This window comes from Ceratotherium simum, chromosome 39 (assembly GCF_057802395.1).
Source record: "Ceratotherium simum simum isolate JZ-2026a chromosome 39, ASM5780239v1, whole genome shotgun sequence".
Lineage (NCBI taxonomy): Eukaryota > Metazoa > Chordata > Mammalia > Perissodactyla > Rhinocerotidae > Ceratotherium > Ceratotherium simum.
The window spans coordinates 10439800-10464737 of NC_141938.1; the positions used below are offsets into that span (position 1 = coordinate 10439800).

Here is a 24938-nt window from a genome sequence, read left to right on the forward strand (position 1 = left end):
GTCCACCCACTGTCTCCAAATGCCTCATCTGGACCCCTGGGAACCACAGCTTTTATTTTCCACCCTATAATACTCTATCCCTAAAGCTACTTTGATTCAGGAAGAGAAACAGGGAACTGGGCAGTGACACATTCATCGGAAGGGCTAGAGGGAGAGAGTAGAGCTTCTGACACGAAACAAGATGGGCTGGACCTTCCAAGAATTCCAGGGAGGTGCTGGGGTGTGGCCCGGGGTTGACAGCGAGAAGGACTGGTCCACTCCTGGCACGGCCGGGCTGTGGGATGCTTTTGATGAAATCCAATAACATAGACTGTAAGGCTAATGTGTTATGCCTCTTCCACTTAGGGCAGGGGTGGGCAGAAAGTGCCCCTAATCTTCCTGGAACCAAATCCCCTCTGACCTCAGTGCTCTGCTGTCTCGGCTTCCCGATGTCCTCCTCATGGCGATTTCTGCTGACTTTGGGAATTGGAGCTGAATCATCATTGCTTACGTTTATTTAATTCCTACTATAGTTGGGCACTTTTCTAACCACTTTGTATATGAATTCATTTAATCTTCCCACCCCTGGGTAGATAATATGGCCTCCATTTTACAGATAGGGGACACTGAAGCACAGAGAGGTTAGGTCACTGGCCTAAGGTTACACAGCTGGTAAATAATGGAGCTGGGATTTGAATACGGACAGTCCACCTCCACAGCCCACACTGTTATCCAAAGATAACAAATAGTATCAAGGAGGAAACAGAAAGGTCTATAGAAGCTTTATTCGTAATAGTTTCAAACTGGACAAACCCAAGTGGCCACCAGCAGGTGACTGAGAAAAAAAACTGGGGCATATCCACACAGTGGAATACAATATAGCAATGAAAAAGCAAACGATGAATACATGCAATAACATGAATGAATCCCACAAGAGAGTAAAAGAACCCAGACATAAAGAGAATATACTATAAGATTTTATTTTATGTGAATCAAGAACAGGCAGAGCTAAGCTTTGGTGGGAACTCAGAATGGGGGTTACCTGGATGGGGGGTGGAGATTGACCAGGAGGGAGATGTGGTGTCTTCTGTGTGCTGCAAATGTTCTACATTTTGGTCTGAGAAGTGGTTACACAGGTGTATTCATCTGTAACAGTTTCTTGAGCAGTGCACTTAAGATAAAATGACATAGATGTATGCAGTATCCCCCCTTATCTGTGGTTTCACTTACCATGGTTTCAGTTACCCGTGGTCAACTGCGGTCTGAAAATATTACATGGAAAATTCCAGAAATAAACAATTCACAAGTATTCAATTGTGCACCATTCTGAGCAGTGTGATGAAATCTCCTGCCGACCCGGGACGTGAGTCATCCCTTTGTCCAGCGTGTTCACACTGTATACACCACCTTTCCGTTAGTCACTTAGTGGCCGACTCGGTTATCAGATCGGCTGTCGTGATATCACAGTGCTTGTGTTCAAGTCACCCTTATTTTACTTAATAACGGCCCTGAAGCACAAGAGCAGTGATGCTGGCAATTTGGATATGCCGAAGAGAAACCGTCAAGTGCTTCCTTTAAGTGAAAAGGTGGAGATTCTCAACTTCATAAGGAAAGAAAAAAAATTGTATGCTGAGGTTGTTAGGATCTCCGGTAAGAACGAATCTTCTATCTGCGAAATTGTGAAGAGGAAAAAGAAATCCAGGTTATTTTTTGCTGCCACAGCTCAAATATGCATGTATAGGAAAAAACATAGTATATATTTAGGGTTTGGTACTATCCACGGCTTCAGGTATCCACTGGGGGTCTTGGAACATATCCCCCATGGATGAGGGGGGACCACTGTACACACATATTGCACCAATGCCAGCTTCCTAGATTTAACTATAGTTATGCACGATGTGATGAAAATAATAAGAATAATAAGAAGTTTTCACATATTGAGGTATATGGGGAAGCCATTCTGGTTTAAACATGATTTGGCCTAAAACTTTTTCTCCCCAGAGCAGCCTGACTTATGGCCCGCCAAACGTGTGTTGTACGTCTGCTTCAAACATTTTCCCAAAGCAAAGAACGCACTCTTTAAAGATAGGGACGTGGTGGGAGTGCAGACTGGTGCAGCCACTATGGAAAACAGTATGGAGATTCCTCAAATAATTAAGGATAGAACTACCACATGATCCAGCCATCCCACTGCTGGGTGTTTATCCAAAGAGCATGAAAACACGTATGCATAAAGATACATGCACCCCGGTGTTCATCGCAGCGTTATTCACAATAGCGAAGACATGGAAGCAACCTAAGTGCCCATCAAGTGATGAATGGACGAAGAAGATGTGGTATATACACACTGGAATACTACTCAGCCATAAGAAACGATGAAATCCAGCCATTTGTGACAACATAGATGGACATTGAGGGTATTATGCTAAGCTAAATAACTCAGAGGGAGAAAGTCAAATACCATATGATCTCCCTCATAAGTAGAAGTTAAAACAACAACAAACAATCACATAGAGACAGAGATTGGATTGGTGGTTACCAGAGGGGAAGGGGGGAGGGAGGAGGGCGAAAAAGATGATTAGGCACATGTGTGTGGTGATGGATTGTAATTAATATTTGGGTGGTGAACATGATGTAATCTACACAGAAATAGAAGTATAATGGTGTACACCTGAAATTTATACAACGTTATAAACCAATGTGATGGCAATAAAATTTTAAAAATAAAAATAAATAAATAAATAAAAAGCATTTGGCACTTAAAAACAAAGAAAAAAGATAGGGACGAATGCCTCCCCCTCTCTGACGCCGATACTAGTACTTCTTTGAAGACGAGCTTTTCTTATCAGAGAACCAAAGTCAAGTTCACCTGCTGTGTGAGAGCTAAACTGCAGCAAAACATCTGCTTGTGACTTTGGGGGGAAAATTGTATTCCTGTGATGCTTGATGTATGTTCTTTGTTCTGAAACGGTATATAACCATGCTGTAAACCACGCTTCCCCAGAGTGCTTATTCCCTGGTGGAGATTGCACTTCCGGGCTAGTCCTCAGCTTGGCTCAATAAACATCACCTTATCTTTCCAATCTATAGATTGGTTATTGATTATTGGCATCAACAGATATAACCATTGGGGAAAGCTGGGTAAAGTGTACACAGGACCTCTCTGTGCTCTCTTCACAACTTCCTGTGACCCTATCATTTTCTTTTTTAAAGATTTTATTTATTTATTTATTTTCCCCCCAAAGCCCCAGTGGATAGTTGTATGTCATAGCTGCACATCCTTCTAGTTGCTGTATGTGGGACGCGGCCTCAGCATGGCCGGAGAAGCAGTGCGTTCGGGCGTGCCCGGGATCCAAACCCGGGCCACCAGCAGCAGAGCGCGAGCACCTAACCGCTAAGCCATGGGGCCGGCCCTGTGACCCTATCATTATTTCAAAACGAAAAAGTAAGAAAAACATTTAACAATCAAAGAAGAGTACTTTTTTGTAATTTAAGGCTATTAAACTCAGTAAAATATTTCATGTATGAACTAAATTTCGCACTTAACCAAAATATTACACAGTGAAATTTTCATTCTTTTTTAAATGTCACTGTTTTAAATTGTAAACAGGAATTAAAAACATCAAGAGGTCACATAGAATGAGAGTAACTCCAATTGTGGGGTTTTTTTCCACGTTTACAATCACTGAGACCTTGTTATATATTTCAACTCTGCCTTTTAAATAGGAGAATCTATAGGATCGCAGGGATTGGAAACCTGAACTGTGCCCTAAGAGAGCCAAATCTGTGATTCCAAATCTATACAAACTCTCTGTTTGTAGCTCAACATTGCTAATCATTGGAGAAATGCAAAGCAAAACCATGAAATATCACCTCACATCCCATTAGGGTGACTACTATAAAAAAAAAAAAAAAGAAAGAACAGAAAATAACAAGTTTTAGCAAGGAATTTACATGGAGAAATTGGAACCCTCATGCATTGCTGGGGGGAATATAAAATGGTGCAGCTGCTGTGGAAAACAATCTGGCTGTTCTTCAAAAAATTAAATTTAGAATTACCCTATGAGTCAGCAATTGCATTTTTAGGTATACATCCCTAAAATTTGAAAACAGGAACTCAGATACTTGTACACCCATGTTCACAGCAGCATTATTCACAATTGCCAAAAGGTAGAAAGGACCCCAAAAGTCCATTGACGGGTGAATAAATAAACAAAATGTGGTCCATCCATACAATGGAATATTATTCAGCCTTCAAAAAGACTAAAGTCCTGACACAGGCTACAACATGGATGAACCCTGAGGACATAAAGCTTAGTGAAATAAGACAGTCACAAAATGAAAAATACTGTGTGATTCCACTCATAGGAGGTCCCTAGAGGAGTCATATCTATAGAGACAGAAAATAGGATGATGGGGGCCAAGGGCTGGGGGAGGGGGATGGGGAGTCAGTGTTTAATGGGGTCAGAGTTTCAGTTTTGGAAGAAGAGAAAGTTCTAGTGATGGATAGTGATGATGGCTACACAACATTGTGAACGTACACTTAAAAATGGTTAACATGATCAATTTTATGTTATATATATTTCACCACAATAAAAAAAGTTTTTTTTTTTTAAACTGTGTGACAGTGAGTCTGCAGATGTCAGCAGTTGATGGTACATGTGAGAGTTCTGAGAATTAACTTCCATGTAGGAGAAAGTAATAAAAATGTGCTCACTTGGGGGCTGGCCCCGTGACTTGGCAGTTAAGTGTGCGCACTCCGCTACTGGCTGCCGGGGTTCAGATCCCTGGCGCGCACCGACCCACCACTTGTCTGGCCATGCTGAGGCCGCGTCCCACATACAGCAACTAGAAGGATGTGCAACTATGACATGCAACTATCTACTGGGGATTTGAGGAGCAAAAGGGGAAAAAAAGAGGAGGATTGGCAACAGATACTAGCTCAGGGCCGGTCTTCCTCAGCAAATAGAGGAGGATTAGCATGGATGTTAGCTCAGGGCTGATCTTCCTCACACACACACAAAAAAATGTGCTCACTTGAAGCTCACATATAATGCTATTCAAACTCACCAGTTGCTGATGGGTCATGGAGAGTGACTGCCAATGGATACAGAGTTTCTTTTGGGGATGATAAGAATGTTCTGGAATCAGATAGTGGTGATGGGAGCTGCCACTGACTCGCTCCCAGTGGACTCCGTCTCCAAACATTCCAGACCCTGGATCAGATCCTGGAGGCAAGAAGAGAACAGGATGAGAGGAAAGAAAGAGTGTTTCTGGACCCCAACTGGGGTCCACCTTGGGGCGTGTGAGTGTGAGGTGAAACATCATCTCTAACACCTGGCGCCACTGCCCTTCCTGGCCTCACTCCCTGCCCAGTCACAGCCTCTTCCCACAGGCTTCCCCCATCTGCTCTTGTTTTGATTCCTGAGTTGGGGTGGAGTTTGGAGCAGAACAGAGTGGGGACATGAAAGAGGCCGTCCCAAGAAAGGAAAGAAGAAAAGAAGACAGCAGATGTGGGTGACCGCAAAGCCAAGGGGGGCCAAGGGCTGGGCACTCTTGGTGAGCCCAGCCCAACTGTGGGGTCCTGGGGGCTTGGCTGGGGTGGGGGTGGCAGCTGAGGTTCCGAGGTGGGTGGACAGGCAGACTGAGTAGACGCCCAGCTGGCGGGTTTGGTGGGGATGGAAACAACAGCTGAAGGACAGAGCTTTTCCCCAAAGATCATGGATCCCAACAGACAAGTAGCCCAAAGGGTCAGGCTGGTAGTGCGGGTGAGTCAGGGGTGAGAGAGGTCAAAGATGGGGGCCCGGACTCCTGGGTCCTGGGAGGTGGAGGCTGGGGGCCTGGACTCCTGGGTCCTGAGAGGGGTGGCTGGGGACGTGGACTTCTGGGTCCTGGGGAGAGGGAGGCTGGGGACGTGGAGTCCTGGGTCCTAGGAGGTGGGGGTTGGGGACAGGCTGTCCCTGCGGCAGGCTGAGGCAAGGACTCAGGCATGCTAGAACCATCCATCTTCTCTCCGTCAGGGTGTCTGGGGCAGGGCTGGGCGCCCCTGGTGCTGCTGTTCCTCTGTCTCTTGATCTTCGTAGGGCTGCTGGTGGCCACCCTTGTGCAAGGTCAGGGGCAGGCCCCAAGGGTTGGGGGCTTCCAGGCCTGGACCCTTTGGCTACAGACACAGCCTGGGGGGTCCAGGTCCAGGAGGGGGTGGGGTTAAAGCCAGGACTCAGGTCCCTCTGGGTTTTCCTGGTCGGCTCTTGGGTGGCCTCTCCCACAGCCCCTCCCATCTCCAGTGCAGGGAAGGGGGGAGAGGGGCAGAGGAGCGGGGGGAGTCTGCCCCTGGAATCCTAGCTCTCTGTCCCTCCGGCGGCAGCCCTCTCAAGGGGGGGGGGGTCAGTTTCCTCATGCTAAAATGCGAACGTTTTGACTATCGGGAGCCCCGCTGTGGCTCCGGTGTAGGGCTGGCATCCTCTCAGCATTTGATAAGCTCACTGTCTTTCCACTTGCCACAGTCTCCAACCCCCAGCTGCTCCCAGGAGACCCAGAAACAGCTGCACTGGGACCATGGCCAGATCCTCCAGGAACTGACCCTGCTGAAGTCTGGGTCCCGTGAGTGGCTGGCCACTGGAGTCCTGGGGCCTGAGAGGGACCAAGTGCTGTGTGACTTTGCTCAAGTCGCTGTCCGTCTCTGAGCCTCCTTTGCCTCATCTATGAAATGGAGACAACAGGCACAGTGCATGGGCTCAGACACACATACACAGTAAGTGCCCCACTACAGCAGGCGTGCCTGTCTGTTCTGGTCTTCAAGGACTCCAGCTGCTCCCAGGCTGGGGGGAGGCAGGTGCCAGGACCCTGCAGGGAGGGTCTGAGACAGTGCAAAGCTGTGTGTGACGTGGGGTCATAGGCCAGGCTTGGGTGTGAGGAGCAGACACAGGTGTAGGTGCCCAGACCTGGGTACCAGCCCCGACCTCTCCCCCGCCGGCCTGTGCAGCCCTGCTCCTGGGGATGGAAGCCCATTCTGACCAGCTGCTACTGCTTCTTGGAGATGAAGAAAACCTGGCAGGAATCCACAGAGGCTTGTGTAGACTTGAAGGCCCAGCTGGTGTTTCTGGACTTGGAGGAAGAGGAGGTACACGCGGCAGGGGGGACCCGGCTCTGCCTGGGGCATGCACCTGGCCAACGGCTGTGCCAGGAGGTTATGGTAAGGAGGGGCCTCTGGGAAGAGGGAGGAAGCGGGATGAACACAAGGCCCCCCACCTGCGCCAGAGTGACCCCCATGTGGATGAGCCTACATATAAGGAAGATGTGAACACACACTTGGAGTTACACGTGCACATCGCCGAAGGGTGGGCGTGCCCTCAGGTCAACGTATTGGAACACCCGTGAAGGGGCATAGACAGCATGCACTGCGTTAGGATGGCTTCTGCTAGAAGCCGCCCTCAGACAAGGATTAGGGGGTGAGAGGTTTACCTGGGAGGTAATGATGCCAGGAGGCAGCAGGAGGGGAGGGGGGACAGGACTGCTGTGACATCACCGGGACCTCCCTCCTGCTGGGGATGGAACTGTGGGAGACTCTGCAGAGCATGCCTCAGAGTTGTCTCTCCCAAGGAGAGAGGGATGTGGGGGGACTAATCCACCCATATCTGCCGGTCATTGGCTCAGGGCTGCCCCCAGGAAGGTCAACTTCCCGCCACTCCCGGCCTGGGTGGAGTGAGAACTGAGCACACTCCTGAGGCCAGAGGAACCCCGAGGGGTGGCAGGAGCAGTGGGGGAGGGGAGCCACAGGTGTGTCCAGGAAGGGAGAGTACCCAGGGGGTGCAGGTGGGGCCCCGACCACAGCTACTGCACACAGGGTCCCACAGGAGCCCTCTTAAGCAGAGGTCAACAAACTTTTCCTAAAAAGGATCAGATTGTCAATATTTTCAGGCTCTGTCGCAACTGCTCCCCTCTGCCATTGTATCATGAAAAGCGGCCAGAGACAATATGGCTGTGTGTCAGTAAGACTTTACTTACCGCGCAGACATGTGGATTTCCTGTCGTTTACATGTGTATTTCCTGTCGTTTACATGTGTCACAAAAGATAATTCTTCTTTTGGGTCTTTTCAACCGTTTAAAAGCGTAAACCCTGATCTTAGTTCTCGGGCTGTACAGAAACTGGCCTCGGGCGGGGTTTGGTCGTGGGGCAACTGTTTGCCAACTCCTTCTCTAGACCAGCGTTGTCCAGTAGAGTGTCCCATGGTGGTGGGAATGTCCTCTGCCTGCACCTCCGCTACAGCGGGCACTGGCCAAGTATGGTTATCAAGCACGCAAAATGTGGCTAGCGCAACCGAGGAACTGAAACTCTTTTATTTTATTATAATTCATTTCAATTTAAATAGCCCCATGGCTGTGGGTGAAGATGGTCCAAAGGCACAAACTTCCACTTATAAGATGGATGAGTCCTGGGGATGTAATGTCCAGCATGGTGACTACAGTTAACACTACTGTACTGTGTATTTGACAGTTGCTAAGAGAGTAGATCTTCAAAGTTCTCGTTACAAAGAAAAAAAATTTGTAACTATGTGAGGCGATGGATACTAACTAGACTTATTGTGGTGATCATTTTGCAATATATACATATGTCAAATCATTATGTTGTACCCCTGAAACTAATACAATGTTGTGTGTCAATTATATCTCAATAAAACTGGAAAAAATTTCATAATAATAAATAGCCACATGCGGTGAGTGCCTCCCATATCGGGCCATACAACTGTAGAGTCTAGAATCTAGACTGGCTATTGTAGATGAACGTTTCTGAACACTCGTAAGCCCACATGTAAGAACACCCATATTCCTCTATGAACACCTGTGTGAACCTGGGTAAGCACAGGTAAGCCACGCCCTTTTATTGGCAGGGATGGTGGTAAGAACTTCCTGCAAAAGAGACAGGGAGTTCTGGCCAGCGTGGCATTGACAGGGGTCCTCCCTGACCACAGCTCCATCTTCACCCTCTCCCAGGCTTTCCCGAAAGCACTGAAGAAAGACAAGAGCTATTGGATTGGACTCAATGGCTTCAGAGGGGAGAACTCCTAGGAGAGGCTGGACCAGATCCCCCTCCAGTCCAAGTGCTCAGAGAAGGATGGAACTCTTACTTGGGACCTGTGGCCCTCAAATCTAAGGGCTCGTTAGAATCCCATGGGACATGGGATTTTTTATTTTCTTTTTATTGAGATATAAGTCACCATTTTAAAGTGTACAATTCAGTAGTGTTCAGTATTTTCACAAGGATGTGCAATGATCCGTACTATCTAATTCCAGAACATTTTCATCATGCCAAAAATAACCCATTAGAGTTACCCCTCATTTCCTCTCTCTCCAGCCCCTGGAAACCACCACTCTTTCTGTCTCTGTAGATCTGCCTATTCTAGACGTTTCATATAAATGGAATCATACACTTTGTGGCCTTTTGTGTCTGGCATCTCTTACTCAGCATAATGTTTTCAAGCTTCACCCATGTTGTAGCGTGGTTCAGAACTTCATCCTTTTTCATGGCTGAATAATATTCCATCGTATGGATGGCCCACATTTTATTCGTCCGCTCGTCAGTTGACGGACATTTGGGTTGTTTCCACTTAGGGGCTATTACGAATCATGCTGCTACAAACACTCATGTCCAGATTTTTGTGTGGATGTATGTTTTCATTTCTCTTGTGCATATACCTAGGAGTGGAATTGCTGGATCCTATGGTAACTCGATGTATAAGTTTTTGAGGACATGCCAGACTGTTTTCTGAAGTAACTGCACCATTGTACAATCCTACCTGCTATGCAGGAGGGTTTCAGTGTCTCCACATCCTCACCAACACTTGTTATTATCTCTTTGATTCTAGCCACCCAGGTGCGTGTGAAGTGATATCTCATTGTGGTTTTGATTTTCATTTCCCTTGGGGGCACTTATTAAAAACGCAGATTCCTAACCCACTCCCAAGAGAGTCCAATTCAGTGAGTCTGGGATGAGACCAAGAGAACTAGAAAGGGTCCTTTCTTTTCTGATAACTGGCTTTAACTTCTCATTCAAGTCCCTGTTTCCTCCTGGTGGCAAAACATTTCATCACAACTGAACACACATTCAACCCATAATGTGGGATGAAGCTAAGACTATGGAAGGACAGATGGACAGGCATGAGGTGCTTTGCAGCATCATTGAGCTGCTAAGGCTCATTGTAAACAGGACTTACGGTTACCCAAGTCAACTAATCATTTGTTCACTTGTTCACACCTGTTTGTGTTGTTCTTCTGTTACTTACAACTAGATACATCCTGACTGACACACCCTCACAGCTGAAAGGGACAAGGCTGGTTGTGAGCCCTAAACATGGAGATAATTCAAAACTCCTGCTTTTAGGAACAGAGTGAGAGGCACGTGTCTTAATCAGCTTGCAATAAAAAAAAATGGAGTGGGGGGCTTAAACAACAGACATTTATTTCTCACAGTTCTGGAGGCTAGAAGTCCAAGAACATGGTGCCAGCAGATTCAGTTCCTGGTGAGGGCTCTCTTCCTGACTTGCAGAAGGCCACCTTCTCACTGTGCCCTCATGTGGCAGAGAGAGGGAACTCTGGTGTCTCCTCCTCTTCCTATAAGGGCACTAATCACATCATGAGGGCCCCACCCTCATGACTTATCTAAACCTAATTACCTCCCAAAGGCCCCACCTCCAAATACTATCACAGTAGGGGTTGAGGCTTCAACATATGAATTTTTGGGGGAGACACAAACACTCATCCATAATAGCATGTTAACGACAGCCATGGGGTTCTTTAGTTGGGAATAAATAACAAAGCCCTTTACACTGGTCTTTCTGCCCATTGGGGTCTAGAAATTTCCATCTGATGTCAGCAAGAAAAGATGAAAGTGGGATTGCCCTACAGAGATGGAACTTCGCAACTAACAATCCGCAGATGGCGGCCACAGTTGATCATTTGAGAAGAGTCACAGGAGACGTTTTGCTGAAGTTTAGCACATACACAACAGGTCAGCTTGACTTTGGTTCTCTGGAAGAAAAGCTTGTCTTCAAAGAAGTACTAGTATCAGTGTCAGAGACAGGAAGACGTTCATCCTCATCTTTGAAGAGTGCATTCTTTGCTTTGGGAAAATGTTTGAAGCAGATGTACAATGCATGTTTGGTGGGCCATGAGTCAGGCTGCTCTGGGAAGAACAAGTTTGAGGCTGAATCAGATTTAAACCAGAATTGCTTCCCTATATACACCAATATGTGAAGACTTCTTGTTATTCTTATTATTTTCGTCAGATTCAACTTCCTCATAGGTCCAAATGGGCTGACCAGGACAGAGGGGATTTAGCGAAATACTAACTTCTTTTTAATTGTGGTACAATACACATAACACAAAATTTACCATTTTAAAGTAAATAATTCAGTGAATTGTGAATTCACATTCACAATGTGGTGCAACCATCACCACTATCTAGATCCAGATCTTTTTCACCATCCCAAGGGGAAACCCGGGAGCCATTAGCGATCACTCCCCTCCTGCAGCCCCTGGCAACCACTAATCTGCTTTCTGCCTCTACAGATTTTCCTGTTTTGGAAATTTCATATAAATGGAATCACATGTGACCTTTTGTGTCTGGCTTCTTTTACTGAGAATCATGTTTTCAAAGTCCACCTATGCTATAGCATGTGTCAGAACTTCATTCCTTTTTATGGCTGAATAATATTCCATTATATGGATACACCATATTTTGTTTATCCATTCAACAGTTGATGGGCATTTAGGTTGTTTCCTCCTTTTGGCTATTTTGAATAGTGCTGAAATATTAACTTTTACTTAACTTTTCCTGGGTACTCTGTGTGTCTAGTAATACCAGTTGCGTTTACTGATGCCATAATCTCTGTTTGTCCACATCTCACCCTCCACTGTAGACCCCCGCTTGGCTGTGGTCAATTTTCAGACTGGTAAATAAAGTCGACTCAATTGGGAGGCCCCTGTAAGCCTAGAAAAATACTACCAATGCTACTCATGCCCTTTGGCGTTTTCACATTATCCATCTGTATCAGGACAGCTATGAAAAACCTTCAAGTGTCCCACAATGGTGAGGTCTACCCGTCTCCCAAATATTTCCTCCCCAAACAATGCAGAACAATAACAGGAGAAAGCAAAGTGACACAAAACCATGTTGTTGGCCACACACGAAGACAGAGAATGCCAAAATTTAGAAGAACTATGAGGAAAAGAGGAAAACCACAGAATCGCAGCAAGATCCCTCATTCCTCTGCTCCACCCCTGCTCCAGAGGCAATGGAGAAAGTCTGCAGGGAATGCAAAAAAGGGAAGTGGAAAAGAATCTAAGGTTGATCTAGAACCAGCTGCAGAAAAACTAAGCTCATCCTTAGTCTGAAAATACTCCAGTAACGTCAGAGCAGATCAGAGAGGGAACTCTAGGAAGGAGACGAATTCTTCAAAACGCAGAGCTTCTGGGGAGAGTAAAAGAAAAAAGAGAGAAGAGACCTTTGACAATTGGGTGGTGACGAGAAATATAAGCAAAGGGGGAAATTTCAGGCCCTGCTAGACAAAATCGGTGATCTCTCCACTTATTCCCGCCACAAACCAACCAAAAAATCCACTAAATTAAGTCGGTTTTGCTATATTGACAGAAGAGGGCGCCATTGAGCTACGTATCATAAAACATCCCCCAAAACAAAAATGAACCAAAGGAACATGGGAAATCCAGAGAGAGTAATTGCAAAAGTTCAGGAAATGAAAATCCACGCAAATCAACTGAGGAAAAAGTCCCCCAGGAAGAACTCAAGAAATAGAATAAAACTGTAAGTCAAGGCTGCAAACAGAATTAAATATAGTTAGGCAAGCGTGTGAGGATATGAAAAATCACCTAACAGCAAAAATTCAAAAACTAAAGAACTAGGTACTGACGTGGGCAGAAAAGAAAAACAGTGATAAGTGAAGGGAAGCCACTCAGGAAAGAAGTGGAAGAAAATGACAAAATGGTCTCAGAGATGCAGAATAAATTATAAGGTACCCAAGAGAGAATAGACTCAAATGAAAATGTAATAAAGGGTGTTGGAGAAAAACAGAAAAACAACAAAGAGAATGACAATGACGTTTAAAAAGGAGTAAAAAGGGGTCAGAGAGAAACTGATTGAAATGGAACTTCAGGCACTGAGGGAATAATATGTGTATTGTTGGAGTTTCTGAAGAAGGAGGAAAAAACAACAAAACAGAGCTAATATTTAAAACTATACTCAAAAAGTTTTTCCAGAAACAGAAAATCACCTGAATTTAAACATTGAAAGGGCTCACCTGGTACCCAGGAAAAAATAACCGAGAACGGTCAACTCTGAAGTGTATTCTAGTAAAGTGATTCAATTTCAAAGATTAAGATCAAATCCACAAGTCCTTCAGATCAAATAATTTACAAAGTCAAAAGAATTAGGCTAGTATCAGACTTTTCAAAACTAACATTCAAAGCAAGACAACAATGCAGCAGCATTTAGAAAAAGAAAACTCAAGGGTCCAGCCACTGTGGTCTCATGGTTAAGATCCATGCGCTCTGCTTCAGCAGCCCAGGTTCAGTTCCCGGGCACGGACTTACACCATTCACCTGTGAGTGGCCATGCTGTGGCAGTGGCTCATATACAAAGTAGAGGAAGATTGGCAGCAGATGTTAGCTGAGGGTGAATCTTCCTCAGCAGAAAAAAAAAAACTCAGTACACAAAAGTGTGAACCAAGGATTTGATATAGAGCCCAGCTGCCCTTCAAATATGCACAAGAAGTTATGGAACTCCATACTCATCAGTCTTTCTTGAAGAATCTATGAGAGGATGTGCTTCATCCAGTAATAGGAGGATGGTTTCTCAGAGAGGCATGAATTAGAAATTCTGAAACTACTTCCTGTGTTCTAGGACTGAACAATTAGCAAATACATTGTGGATAATGAGAGCCGGGTTTCTCACTGTTGGAGAAAGAAGTTACAAATATGGAAAGGCAAAAGGCTGGAATGACCTCTGGACGTGGAGGTATCAATATGAATTCATGGTTTTTAATATATGCGTACAGATAAGTAGATACAGAAATAAATATAGAAGTGTATGTATGTGTATATATACGGGTTAGAATACATGCAATGATTTTCCCAGCTCTGCCTCCTGAGAAGATGGAAAGCAACGGACACTCCAATATCAAAAGGATACCTAAACCACAATGAGATAACACCTTGCACCCTCTAGGATGGTTATCATCAAAAAAATGAAAATAACCAGTGTTGATGAGGTTGTGGAGAAACTGGAACCTTCGTGCTTTGCCGGTGGGAATGGGAAATGGTGCCGCCACTGTGGAAAACAGTTTGGCAGTTCCTCAAATTTTAGACGTAGAGTTACCATATAATCTAGCAATTCCACTCCTAAGTACCCACAAGATTTGAAAGCAGGGCTCAAACAGATATTCGTACATTCACATTCATAGTAGCATGATTCACAATAGCCAGAAGGTGGAAACAACCCAAGTGTCCATCAACAGATGAATGGATAAACAAAATGTGGTCTATACCTACAGTGGAATATTATTCAGCTGTGAAAAGGAAGGAAATTCTGATACATGCTAAAACATGAGTGAACCTTGAAAATGCTATGCTAAGTGAAAGCAACCAGACACAAAATGACAGATATTGTATGATTCCACTTATATGAGGTCCCCAGAATAGGCAAATTCACAGATACAGAAAGTAGAATGGTAGATTCCAGGGGCTGGAAAGGGGGATAGGGAGTTAATATTTAATGGGGACAGAATTTCTGTTTGGGAAGATGACAAAGTTTTGTGAATGGATGGTGGTAATGGTTACACAACATTGTGAATGTGCTTAATGCCACTGAATTGTACATTTTTAAATGATAAGACAAAACAAAACAGTAACTAGCCCACAAATCTTGGTTTCTAAGTACCAGTCTCTGATGAAAGGAACCAGAGCTCATGGGAGAAATGGTTGATTCCAGAGCTGGGGAAGGGAAAATGGGACTGGACCATCTTTGGTGGGGCATGTTAGAAGGACACAAGAGTCAACCTGAAGGAATTCTGAATGGCCAAAGCTGGAAAAATTTGGGCAACAAAATAAATAATGATCGTATTGGATTATAACCCCTGGAATAAAATAAACATCTTTGAGTACAGACTGACCTAAATAAATAAGTGAATATATAAATTAACAGAAGAGAAGGGACACTTCTTCCTTACAGAAGAATTCCGATTAATAAAAGTAGAATAATTGAGGGCAATAGAAAATTACCATTTTAAAAAACCACGATAGTAATTGTCACAGGCAGGATCCCATCGATGGATGCCAAAATAAGTGGATGAAAGTTTGACGAGAAATGGAATATTTTCTAAGTCTCAAAGTTCTCCTCACAAGGTATTTATTCATTACCAAGGGGAAAAGATTCACTTTACAGGGACTAACCCGGCAGGCACCACCTTAACCAAGTAATTGTGGTTAGCATCACCGATAAGACATATCGACATGAGGTAACTCTTGAGATGAGGCAATGAGAAGGACATAGCATCCCTTCTGTGGTATTTTTGCCAAAAAGGATAACCTCAGTCTAATCATGACAAAAAAACACCAGATAAACTCAAATTGAGGGACAGTCTACAGAATAATTGACCAGTACTTGTCAAAAATGTTAGGGGTGGGCCGGCCCGGTGGCTTAGCGGTTAAGTGCGCGCGCTCCGCTACTGGAGGCCCGGGTTTGGATCCCTGGCGCGCACCGACACACCGCTTCTCCGGCCATGCTAAGGTCGTGTCCCACATACAGCAACTAGAAGGATGTGCAGCTATGACATACAACTATCTACTGGGGCTTTGGGGGAAAAAAAGGAGGAGGATTGGTAATAGATGTCAGCTCAGAGCCGGTCTTCCTCAGCAAAAAGAGGAGGATTAGCATGGATGTTAGCTCAGGGCTGATCTTCCTCACACACACACACAAAAAAATGTTAAGGGCATAGGGCCTGCCCCGTGGTGCAAGCCATTAAGTGTGCACGCTGCACTTCCGCAACCCAGGGTTCGCAGGTTTGGATCCCGGGAGCACACCAACACACTGCGTGTCACACCATTCTGTGGCAGTGTCCCATACAAAGTAGAGGAAGATAGGCATGGATGTTAGCCCAGGGCCGATCTTCCTCGGCAAAAAAAAAAAGAGGAGGATTGACATCGGATGTTAGCTCAGGGCTGATCTTCCTCACCAAAAAAAAAAAATGTTAAGGGCACAAATAACAAGAAAAGATCGAGCTGTCACATGATAAAAAGACATGACAAATAAACGCTATGTGGCATCCTGGACCAGAAAAAAAGGACCAAATAAGGTCTGTAGTTTAGTTAATAATAGTGTATCAATGTGAATTTCCTGGTTTTGATCATTATACTGTGGTTAGCAAGTTGTTAACTTTGGAGGAAGTTGGATGAAGAGTATACACGAACACTTGTACTGTTTTTCTGTAAGTCTAAAATTATTTAAAAGCACAAAGTAAAACAAATAAACGCATCCCAGTGCTCCTCAAACTCATAACTTTTATCTTACTCAATGCAAAGTTTCTGTTTATTCTGTGCCTTAGAGGTTCCTCCATCAGCTGGCCCCGAGGTAGGAACTCACGTCTAGTTTATGTGGAAGGTGATCTCAGGAAGCATAAGTAAGGCAGTGAGGAAATGAGAAATGGAAGGAAAGGAAGCCAATGTTAATAAGCAAGTATTTTTGATGGGCAAGTGAATCTGAAGACTTTGCCTCAGAGTCATCCTTCCAGAAGGGCAAGCTGGAGTATGTAACCACTAACTCTCATCAGTCATTGGTAAGGGGTGCTCTGGGGAAGTAGGGGGTCATTATTCTCTGGCATTCCTGGCTCCCTTACACGTGGGCATAGAAGACTCCAATAGTCAGGAAAAGTCTTCAGGCAAAGTGGCTCAGATGCCAGTCATTGGTCGTGCGGGGCTGGTACGCCAAGAAATGTTGCATGTATCAGTCAGCTTAGGTGGTGTTGCGTAGAGTAACAAACACCCCCAAATAGCTTAGAACAACAAAAGCTATTTCTTGCTCATATTACAGGTCCGTAAATGGTGGGCTTCCAATATTCCCAGTCCTTTGTGAGCCTAAGGTACTGTTCCTTCTAATCATTTTGAGTGGTTCTTTCTTGGCCTCATATAGTTTCTTCACATGCATGTACCAGTCAAAACTCAGTCAAAGGGGCCAGCCTGGTGGCATAGTGGTTAAGTTTGCATGCTCCTCTCCGACAGCCCAGGGTTTGCAGGTTTGGATCCCAGGCGCGGACCTACACATCACTCCTCAAGCCATGCTGTGGCAGCGTCCCATATACAAAATAGAGGAAGATGGGCAGAGTTAGCTCAAGGCCAATCTTCCACAGCAAAAAAAAAAAAAAAGAGGAAGATTGGCAACGGGTGGATGTTAGCTCAAGACCAATCTTCTTCACCAAAAAAAAAAAAAACTCAGCCAAAGACTGAATGGGGACCCTCTGCAGATCCTTACAGCTCTCTCTGTGCAATTGTCTCTCCTCAGAATCCTGCCCTGTGAATTCTAAACTTTCTGGCCTGCCTGAATTCTCAACTCTATCTCCTCAAACCATCGAGATCTCTGAGCCCTGCTTGGGTTTCCATTCACTGTGCTGCAACCTGGAAACTCTCCAGGCAGTAAGTTTGGGCAATTGTAGGACTTACTGTCTGTTTCTTCTCTTTCAAGGACCACCAAACTGCACTAATTTCCAGTATCTGAAAAGCATTTTTCATACATTTCGTCCAGTTTTTTACTTGTTTCAAGCAGGGTGGTAAATCCATAAGCCGTTACTCCATTTTGGCTAGAAGTCATCATGGGGATACCTTAATCCCATCTTTGCAAACACAGGCTGATACATCAGAATTATAATAATTACCTGAGGAATTTTTATTAAGAAAAGCCTTTTCAGCATTAACTGAATGTAGTCAACTGAATTCCTGGATCATTTTTGTTTTCGATACAACTCGAGAGTTTCCATTTTTTTCTTTTTCATTTTGTGTGTGTGTATGTGAGGAAGATCAGCCCTGAGCTAACATCCGCTGCCAATCTTCCTCTTTTTGCTGAGGAAGATTGGCCCTGGGCTAACATGCGTGCCCATCTTCCTCTACTTTATATGGGATGCCACTACAGCATGGTTTGATGAGCAGTGCATTGGTCCACACCCGGGATCCCAACCTGCGAACCCTGGGCTGACAAAGTGGAGCGTGAGAACTTAACCACTATGCCGCTGGGCCAGCCCCTCTTTTTTGTTTTTATTTCACTGGATTTTTTCTTTTTCTGGGAAGATTTGCCTTGAGCTAACATCTGTTGTCAATCTTCCTTTCTCTTTTTTTTTTCCTCCCCAAAGCTCCAGTGTATAGTTGTATATTCTAGTTGTAAGTCCTTCTAGTTCTTCTATGTGAGCCACTGCCACAGCATGGCAACTGACAGATGAGTGGTGTGGTTCTGCACCTGGGAACTGAACCCAGGCCACTAAAGCAGAGTGTGCTGAACTTTAACCACTAGGCCATCAGGGCTGGCTCTCACTGGAATTATTTTTAATAATAAATCGACCCAACCTCATAGAATGAGTTGGGAAGAGTTCTCTCTCCTCTATAGCCCTGTTCTGTAGATGTTAGCTGAGGTTCTGGAATTCCTTTGCAGGCAAGTTAGTAAGAATCTGCTATGCTGTGCCACAGTAATTGCTGACAATCTCAGCAATTCAGCTTGATGTGGTCATGGCCAAAACACACTCTTGCCAAACTGTTGCAGGTTGGCAAAGCTATCTTGTATCCAAGTTATTGCTATGGGTTCCAGGGTTGCCAGGGGGAGAGAAGAGAATGCAGGGAAGTGATCACTCACTCTTAAATGTCCCAGTCTGGAAGTGACATGGTCGATCCAGTCTGGGCCCATCTGCTCCCCAAGCGTGGTTCTGGCCCACCATTCAGAATGAGTCACACGAACCCAACCTGAATTTGGTCCAGTTCCCCTAGAAGCAGACCCGGAGATGAGGATTTCAATGCAAGAAGTTGATTCATGGTGTCATCCTCAGAGAACACAGGGGGGAATTGGGAAAGTGACGCAGGGAAGAGAAGGAAGCCATAAGAAAGAGTTGGCATTATTGGGCAGGCGACTGTTGTGGGCTACTAGGGCTCGGTCCTGCTACTGACCGCTGAAAGACAGTGTGGAATGTGCCTCAGAGCTAAGTCAAGAGCAGAGAGTTAGGGTTTTATCCATCCACTCCAGTGAGATGTATCCCATTCAGCACAATAAGAAACACACCACCACGTGGTGGGCACAATAATATCCCCCGAAAGATGTCCACATTCTAATCCCCAGGACCTGTGGCTATGTTATGCTATGTGGAAAATCGGAAGTTAAGGTTGCAAACAGAAATAAATTTCCTAATCCGCTGACCTCAAAATAATGAGATCTTATTGGATTATCTGGGTGGGCCCCAATGTAATCAGAAGCGTCCTTTAAACGTGGACCAGGGAGGTGGAATAGTTGGTGTCAGAGCCACGCTAAGTGAGAAAGACTCCATCAGTCATCGCTGGCTTTGAAGATGGAGGAAGGAAGCCACTAGCCAAGGAATGCAGGCAGCCTCTGGAACCTAGAAAAGGCAAGAAAACAGATTCTCCTCCAGAGCCTCTAGAGAGGAAGCAACCCTGCAGACACCTTGATTTCAGCCCAATGAGACCCTTTATGGGCTTCTGACTTCTAGACCTGTAAGATACTAAATTTGTGTTGTTTTAAGCCAGTAAGTTTGTGGTAATTTGTTACAGCATTGATAGGAAATGAATACACACACCTAGAAATAATGTTTTAAAAAAATTTATAGGAAGGAAATCATAAAACTTTACTGAACGACATTTTAAAAGTATCTGAATAAATAATTGGTTCAAGAATGAATGAACACAGATAGATGATAGATAGGTACATACAATATATGTATATATGTCTGTTTCCAATCAAAATTACAAACTGATTCAAAACTGTATCTGGAAAATAAAATACACTGTAGTAGAGAAAAATATATGGAAAGAAGACAATGTTCTGGTTTACATGAAACATATTATAAGACTGTAGTGATTGAAACAGTAGCAAAGAAATGGAGGGTAGGTTGGATGGAACACATAATACAATGTGTGACTTTATTAAGGGGATATTACGGAGGCGAGGCTGAGACCATCAATGGAAGAAGAGAGATGGGCTATGGCCTATGGAGGGATGGGCCTTAGAGGACAAGAGGGTCTCAGAATCTCTCTCGGGATCTCCAGGTCCTCAGTTCAGGAGACGGAAAAACACAAGGGGGCGGAGCCAGAGAGCCGCAAGCAGAGCGCATGCCCAGTTGCCTGGTCTCTGGGAGCCGGGACACAGCGGTCCTCAGGTCACTGGGCAGGGACCCGAGGGCTTCTCGCAGATGAAGAAGCTCTCTCTATTACATCTGTTATCATTCCAGCCATCACTGTAGAAGTCTACGCAGTCCTCCTCTCCGTGGTTGTTGGGTTCTCCTTCTTTCCAGAAGCTGTGAACACCATCGGAGCTATGAGCCCCCTACTCCATCCAGAGCCCAACTCCCAGCCCACCCTTGGAGGAGCAGGCCCCAGGCCTTCTGCAGCAGAATTCCAAGTACCAGCCAGAGGATGGTGAGGAATTCAGAGGCGTGGTTTTCAAAATGTGGGTTCAAACACGACCTCCCTCACAATCAGCTCTGGCAAAGTAAAATTGCAGATTCCTGGACCTAGACTTATAACCCTGGCCCCCGCTCCCCCAGGGTGGACCCAGGACTCTGCATCTCCACCAGGCTCTTCAGATGATACTTTCCAATCTCAGAGTCTGAGCACCCCTGGTTTGGGACGTGGGTCTTTCCCCTGCCCACCCCCCTGGGGCCATGGACACTGCGAGGTCACCTGAGATTGACGGGGGTGTTGTCCACCCATAGCCAGGACCCCTCATTGTGGTGGTCGCTGAGGCCGATCCAGGCGGGCCTATTATTTCTGGTATCCCAGAACTTCAGAAATTGCTGGAGGTGGGTAGGGGGAGGGGCATCAGGAAGAAGATCCCTGAATGCCACCCCATTGTATATCTGCCCACATTCCCATAGTCCCCTGCCTCCCTTGGAAGTTCTTTCTGCAGTCTAGCCTACAGCCCCTACTCAAGTTGTATGTGTTCGCATGTTCATGTATGCTGTGAATGTGTGTTAATGTGTATACGCATGTGGAAATGTGTTAACTTGTGTTTCGGATTACATATGTGCTGGGGAGAGATTATGTAGGGTCTCAAGGGTACCCTGCGTTCCCCTTCTGTTCATACATGGCTTCTCTCGTACATGTTTGTCTCTCATGTGATCTTCCCAAGTCTATTATGGTTCCTTCTCCAGGAAGCCTTCCTGGACTGCATCTCCCCCCTGCCCCAGCTCCCTGTGTGACTGCCATCCCTCAGAGGGCAGAGGAGGGTGACAGAAGGCTTTTTGTTGACCAGTCACATGACCCAGCCCGAGGAGGAAATCTGGCTCAGCCCACCTGCTCCTCAGCACTGTTGATGATCACCAGCTGGGCCCTCATGTCCTGACAGGCGGAGATGGAAGCTTTCCAGATGTTCTGGGTCTGGGAGAAGAAGTAGCAGCTTCCTTGGAAGAATTCCCAATTCCAGGGGCAGGGACGGCACAGGCCAGCTGGGGAGGAGCGGTGGGGTTGGGACAGACAGGCTGCTCGGCTCCCAAGCCCCTACACCTGCATCAGATCTTGGGAACCCAGGGCCAGGCCCCCTGTTCAGCTGTCAGCTCAGTCCCCAAGAAACCCATGAGAAAGACCCCAGCTCTGCCCTGCTCTCCTCAGACTGGCCGCCACAGAAGGTGGGTCCCCGCTCCTTCTAGGGGTGGGGTGGAGGGACCCCACAACTCCTTCCCGACCTTGGTGTGGGACCCTTACCCAGGGTGGCATTCATCCTCGTCAGCTGCTCACGTATCTCCTCCAGGTCTGACTGTATCCGCTCTGCAGAAACAGCCACTAGAAGAAGAGGACTTCAATTATCAAGCACCTACTGTGTGCTGGGTGCAGAGAGGGCCCCAGAAGAACATTGTCTATGGATCTCACCGTGACCTTGAGAACTCATTTTACAGACGAGAAAACTGACAGGCACGTAGAGAATGACTTGCCCAATATTACCTCATGCAGGGGTCCACCACTCCCGCCCTCCCTCCTTCATCCCTGTGGCAGCGGCTCGTCCAAGTTCAGGCAGCCTTAGAGCCCTCTCCCACTCTGGATCCCGGCGTCCAGCCCCTCACCTGGGTGGTCATTCTCCTGATGGTCCCACATTCCTCTCTGCAGGGATTGGTGTATCTTGGAGACTACAAAAGAGCAGAGAATTCTCCTTTATGAGCGCCAGCTGTATGCCTGACCCTGTGCCAAGTCTGGTTTCAAGGTCTCTGAGAGCCTAAGCCCCCCTTGGAGGAAGGTGAGCTGCATTTTGCAGATGAGAAAACAGGCTCAGAGAAGAGTAGTAACCAGCCCATGGTCACACAGGAGGTGACGAAGCCCAAATGCCCAGCACTAGTGGGTTTGGGGACCATGGAAAAGAGCAAAGACCATCCCAGGGGGAAAACCCAGAGAGACCCAGGACTCCAAACCCCCAGCCCCTGACTCACCTTGAATCAGAGTGATTATCAGGAGCAGAGAGAGGCCCGAAGAGATGAGAAGCAGCAGCAGAAGCAGAGGGGCCCTGGTCAGACACCCTGCAGAACCGGCAGATGGGCGGAGATGGGGGCTCAGAGACAGACCCTGCCCCACCCTGCCCTGCTGGAGAGGACCTCCCACTGCCCCTTCCCCAGGTACCCGCTCCTCAACCACCCACCACAGTACCTGGCAAGCTCCTTGAGCTCCGTTGTAGTCTAGGCTCTGTCTCAGCCAATATGTGGTCCTCAAATGACTCCTCTGAATAGGACAGAACACATTCAGCTGAGCCCTGCTCTCAGGACTACAAGCTGGAGGCCAGACCCTCTCGCCCAGGACCCTGGAGCCCTGCCCTCTCCCCCATCACCCCAGAGTGGGGGCCCAGCCTCACCAAGGCCGTACGTCTCTGCCATCCTTCTCTCCTCTCTGCTCCTCTCCTCCTCCTCTCTGGACTGTGGTTTTTATAGCCCCACATATTGCCCTCTGCAGCCCCTCCTCAGATCCATTTCTCCCCAATCCAGAAAGAAGAACAAAGAAACAGGATGGGGACGCCACGTCCTGTCAGAAAAGTGGGGGAAGAGGTGGAGTGCCTGATGCATCTAGGAGAGAGGTCATCTAGGGTGGGGACAGAAGCTGTGCGGTCAACTCTGCTGCCAAAAGGCACTATTCCAACCCCTAGCCAGTCCTGGGACCTTTGGTCTCACCTTATCAGAGCCTCAGTTTCCTCAGCTGTGAAATGGGACAAGTACCCTGCCTCAGCCTGTTATTGTGAGGTTTAATACAGTACGCTAGTAATGGGTATGAATTGCCTATTCCAATACTCAGTAGTAATAGCATTTAGCATGTGCCCCACAGTTCCCAGTGGTGTGTGCTCTCCCTCACTGCAACAAGTAATAAACTCAAATTTGTTTAACCATAGGTGTGTTCCTGGTGATCTTTGGCTGGGGGGAGTGGGGGACAACACTGACAGTTCTTACAATAGCCCTATGAGAAAGGTACAGTTATTATCCTGCTTTACAGATAAGGAAACTGAGAAACAGAGAGGGCAAGCAACTGGCCTGAGGTCACACAGCTTGTAAGGGGTGGGGCTGGGAATTGACCCCTGAGTCACTGCTTAACCACTACACTAAGCAGTTACTCTTTTCCCCTTTGTAATTACTAAGTATTTTGTAGACAGTCACTTTGAAACTATGTGTATCAGACTTTCAGTCTATTTACATATGGACTCTTGGTTTCCTATCTGATTTGATTGGTTATAATATGTTACCATCTCTTTTTTTTTTTTAATCTAAACTGAGTCTCTTGTAGACAGCATATAATTGTATTATCATTTCTTATCTATTCTGTCAATCTCTACCTTTTAATTAGAGAGTTTAATCCATTTATAGTTAATGTAATTACTGATAAGATAGGGTTTAAATCTGCTATTTTGCTATTTGTTTTTTATGTCTTATGTCTTTTTTGTTCCTCAGTTCCTCCACTATGACCTTCTTTTGTGTTAAATAGATATTTTCTAGTGTATCATTTTAATTCTTTTGTTTCTTTTACTATATATTTTCGAATTATTTTCTTAGTGGTTGCCCTGGGAATTACTATTAACATCTTAATAACAATCTAGTTCAGATTATTACGAACTTAATTTTAATAGTATACAAAACTTTGCTCCTATATAGTTCCATTTCCCCCTCCCTTTATGGAGCTATTATCACAAATTACATCTTTATACATGTGTGCCCATCAACTTAGATTTCTAATTATTGCATTATACAGTTGTCTTTTAAATCGGATAGACAAAAAAGGAGTTACAAACAAAAAAATACATTTATGCTGTCTTTTATGTTTATCTAGGTAGTTACCTTTATTCGTGCTCTTTATTTCTTCATGTGGATTTGAATTACTGTCTAGTGTTCCTTTATTTCTTCTGGAAAGACTCCCTTCATTTCTTTTATTGTGGTAAAATACACATAACATAAAATTTACCATTTAAACTGTACGATTCAATAGCATTTAGTACATTCACAATGTTGTGACTATTGTGCAACCATCACCACTATCTAGTCCCAGGACATTTTCATCACTTCAGAAGAAAACCCCATATCCATTAAGCAGTTGCTCCCCATTCCCACCTCCCCCCAGGCCCCATAAGCCACTAATCTGTCTTTCTGTCTCTGTGAATTTACCTATTCTGTATATTTCATATAAATGGAATCATACCACACCATTTTGTGTCTGGCTTCTTTCATTTAGCA

General features: G+C 45.6%; 1 protein-coding gene across 1 annotated transcript; it reads right to left on the reverse strand.

Moving 5' to 3' along the window:
• Nucleotides 1–20401: 20401 nt before the first annotated feature.
• Nucleotides 20402–23102, reverse strand: LOC101391220 (CD209 antigen-like protein 2). The gene is made up of 8 exons (XM_014797698.2): nucleotides 23081–23102; nucleotides 22879–22950; nucleotides 22665–22751; nucleotides 22305–22367; nucleotides 21949–22026; nucleotides 21541–21692; nucleotides 20929–21041; nucleotides 20402–20543 (listed from the first exon to the last, which is right to left on the reverse strand). Exons 1-8 carry the CDS (start codon nucleotides 23100–23102, stop codon nucleotides 20402–20404), a joined length of 729 nt encoding a protein of 242 aa, XP_014653184.2.
• Between the last annotated feature and the right edge of the window lie 1836 nt (nucleotides 23103–24938).

Coding starts and splice junctions, on each gene's coding strand:
- LOC101391220 (XM_014797698.2), bottom strand. CDS start 23,102: ATGGCAGAGACGTACGGCCTTG. Junction 22,752..22,878: donor GAGCTCAAGGAGCTTGCCAG/GTACTGTGGTGG, acceptor CCGGTTCTGCAG/GGTGTCTGACCAGGGCCCCT. Junction 21,693..21,948: donor GAGGATGAATGCCACCCTGG/GTAAGGGTCCCA, acceptor GCTCCTCCCCAG/CTGGCCTGTGCCGTCCCTGC.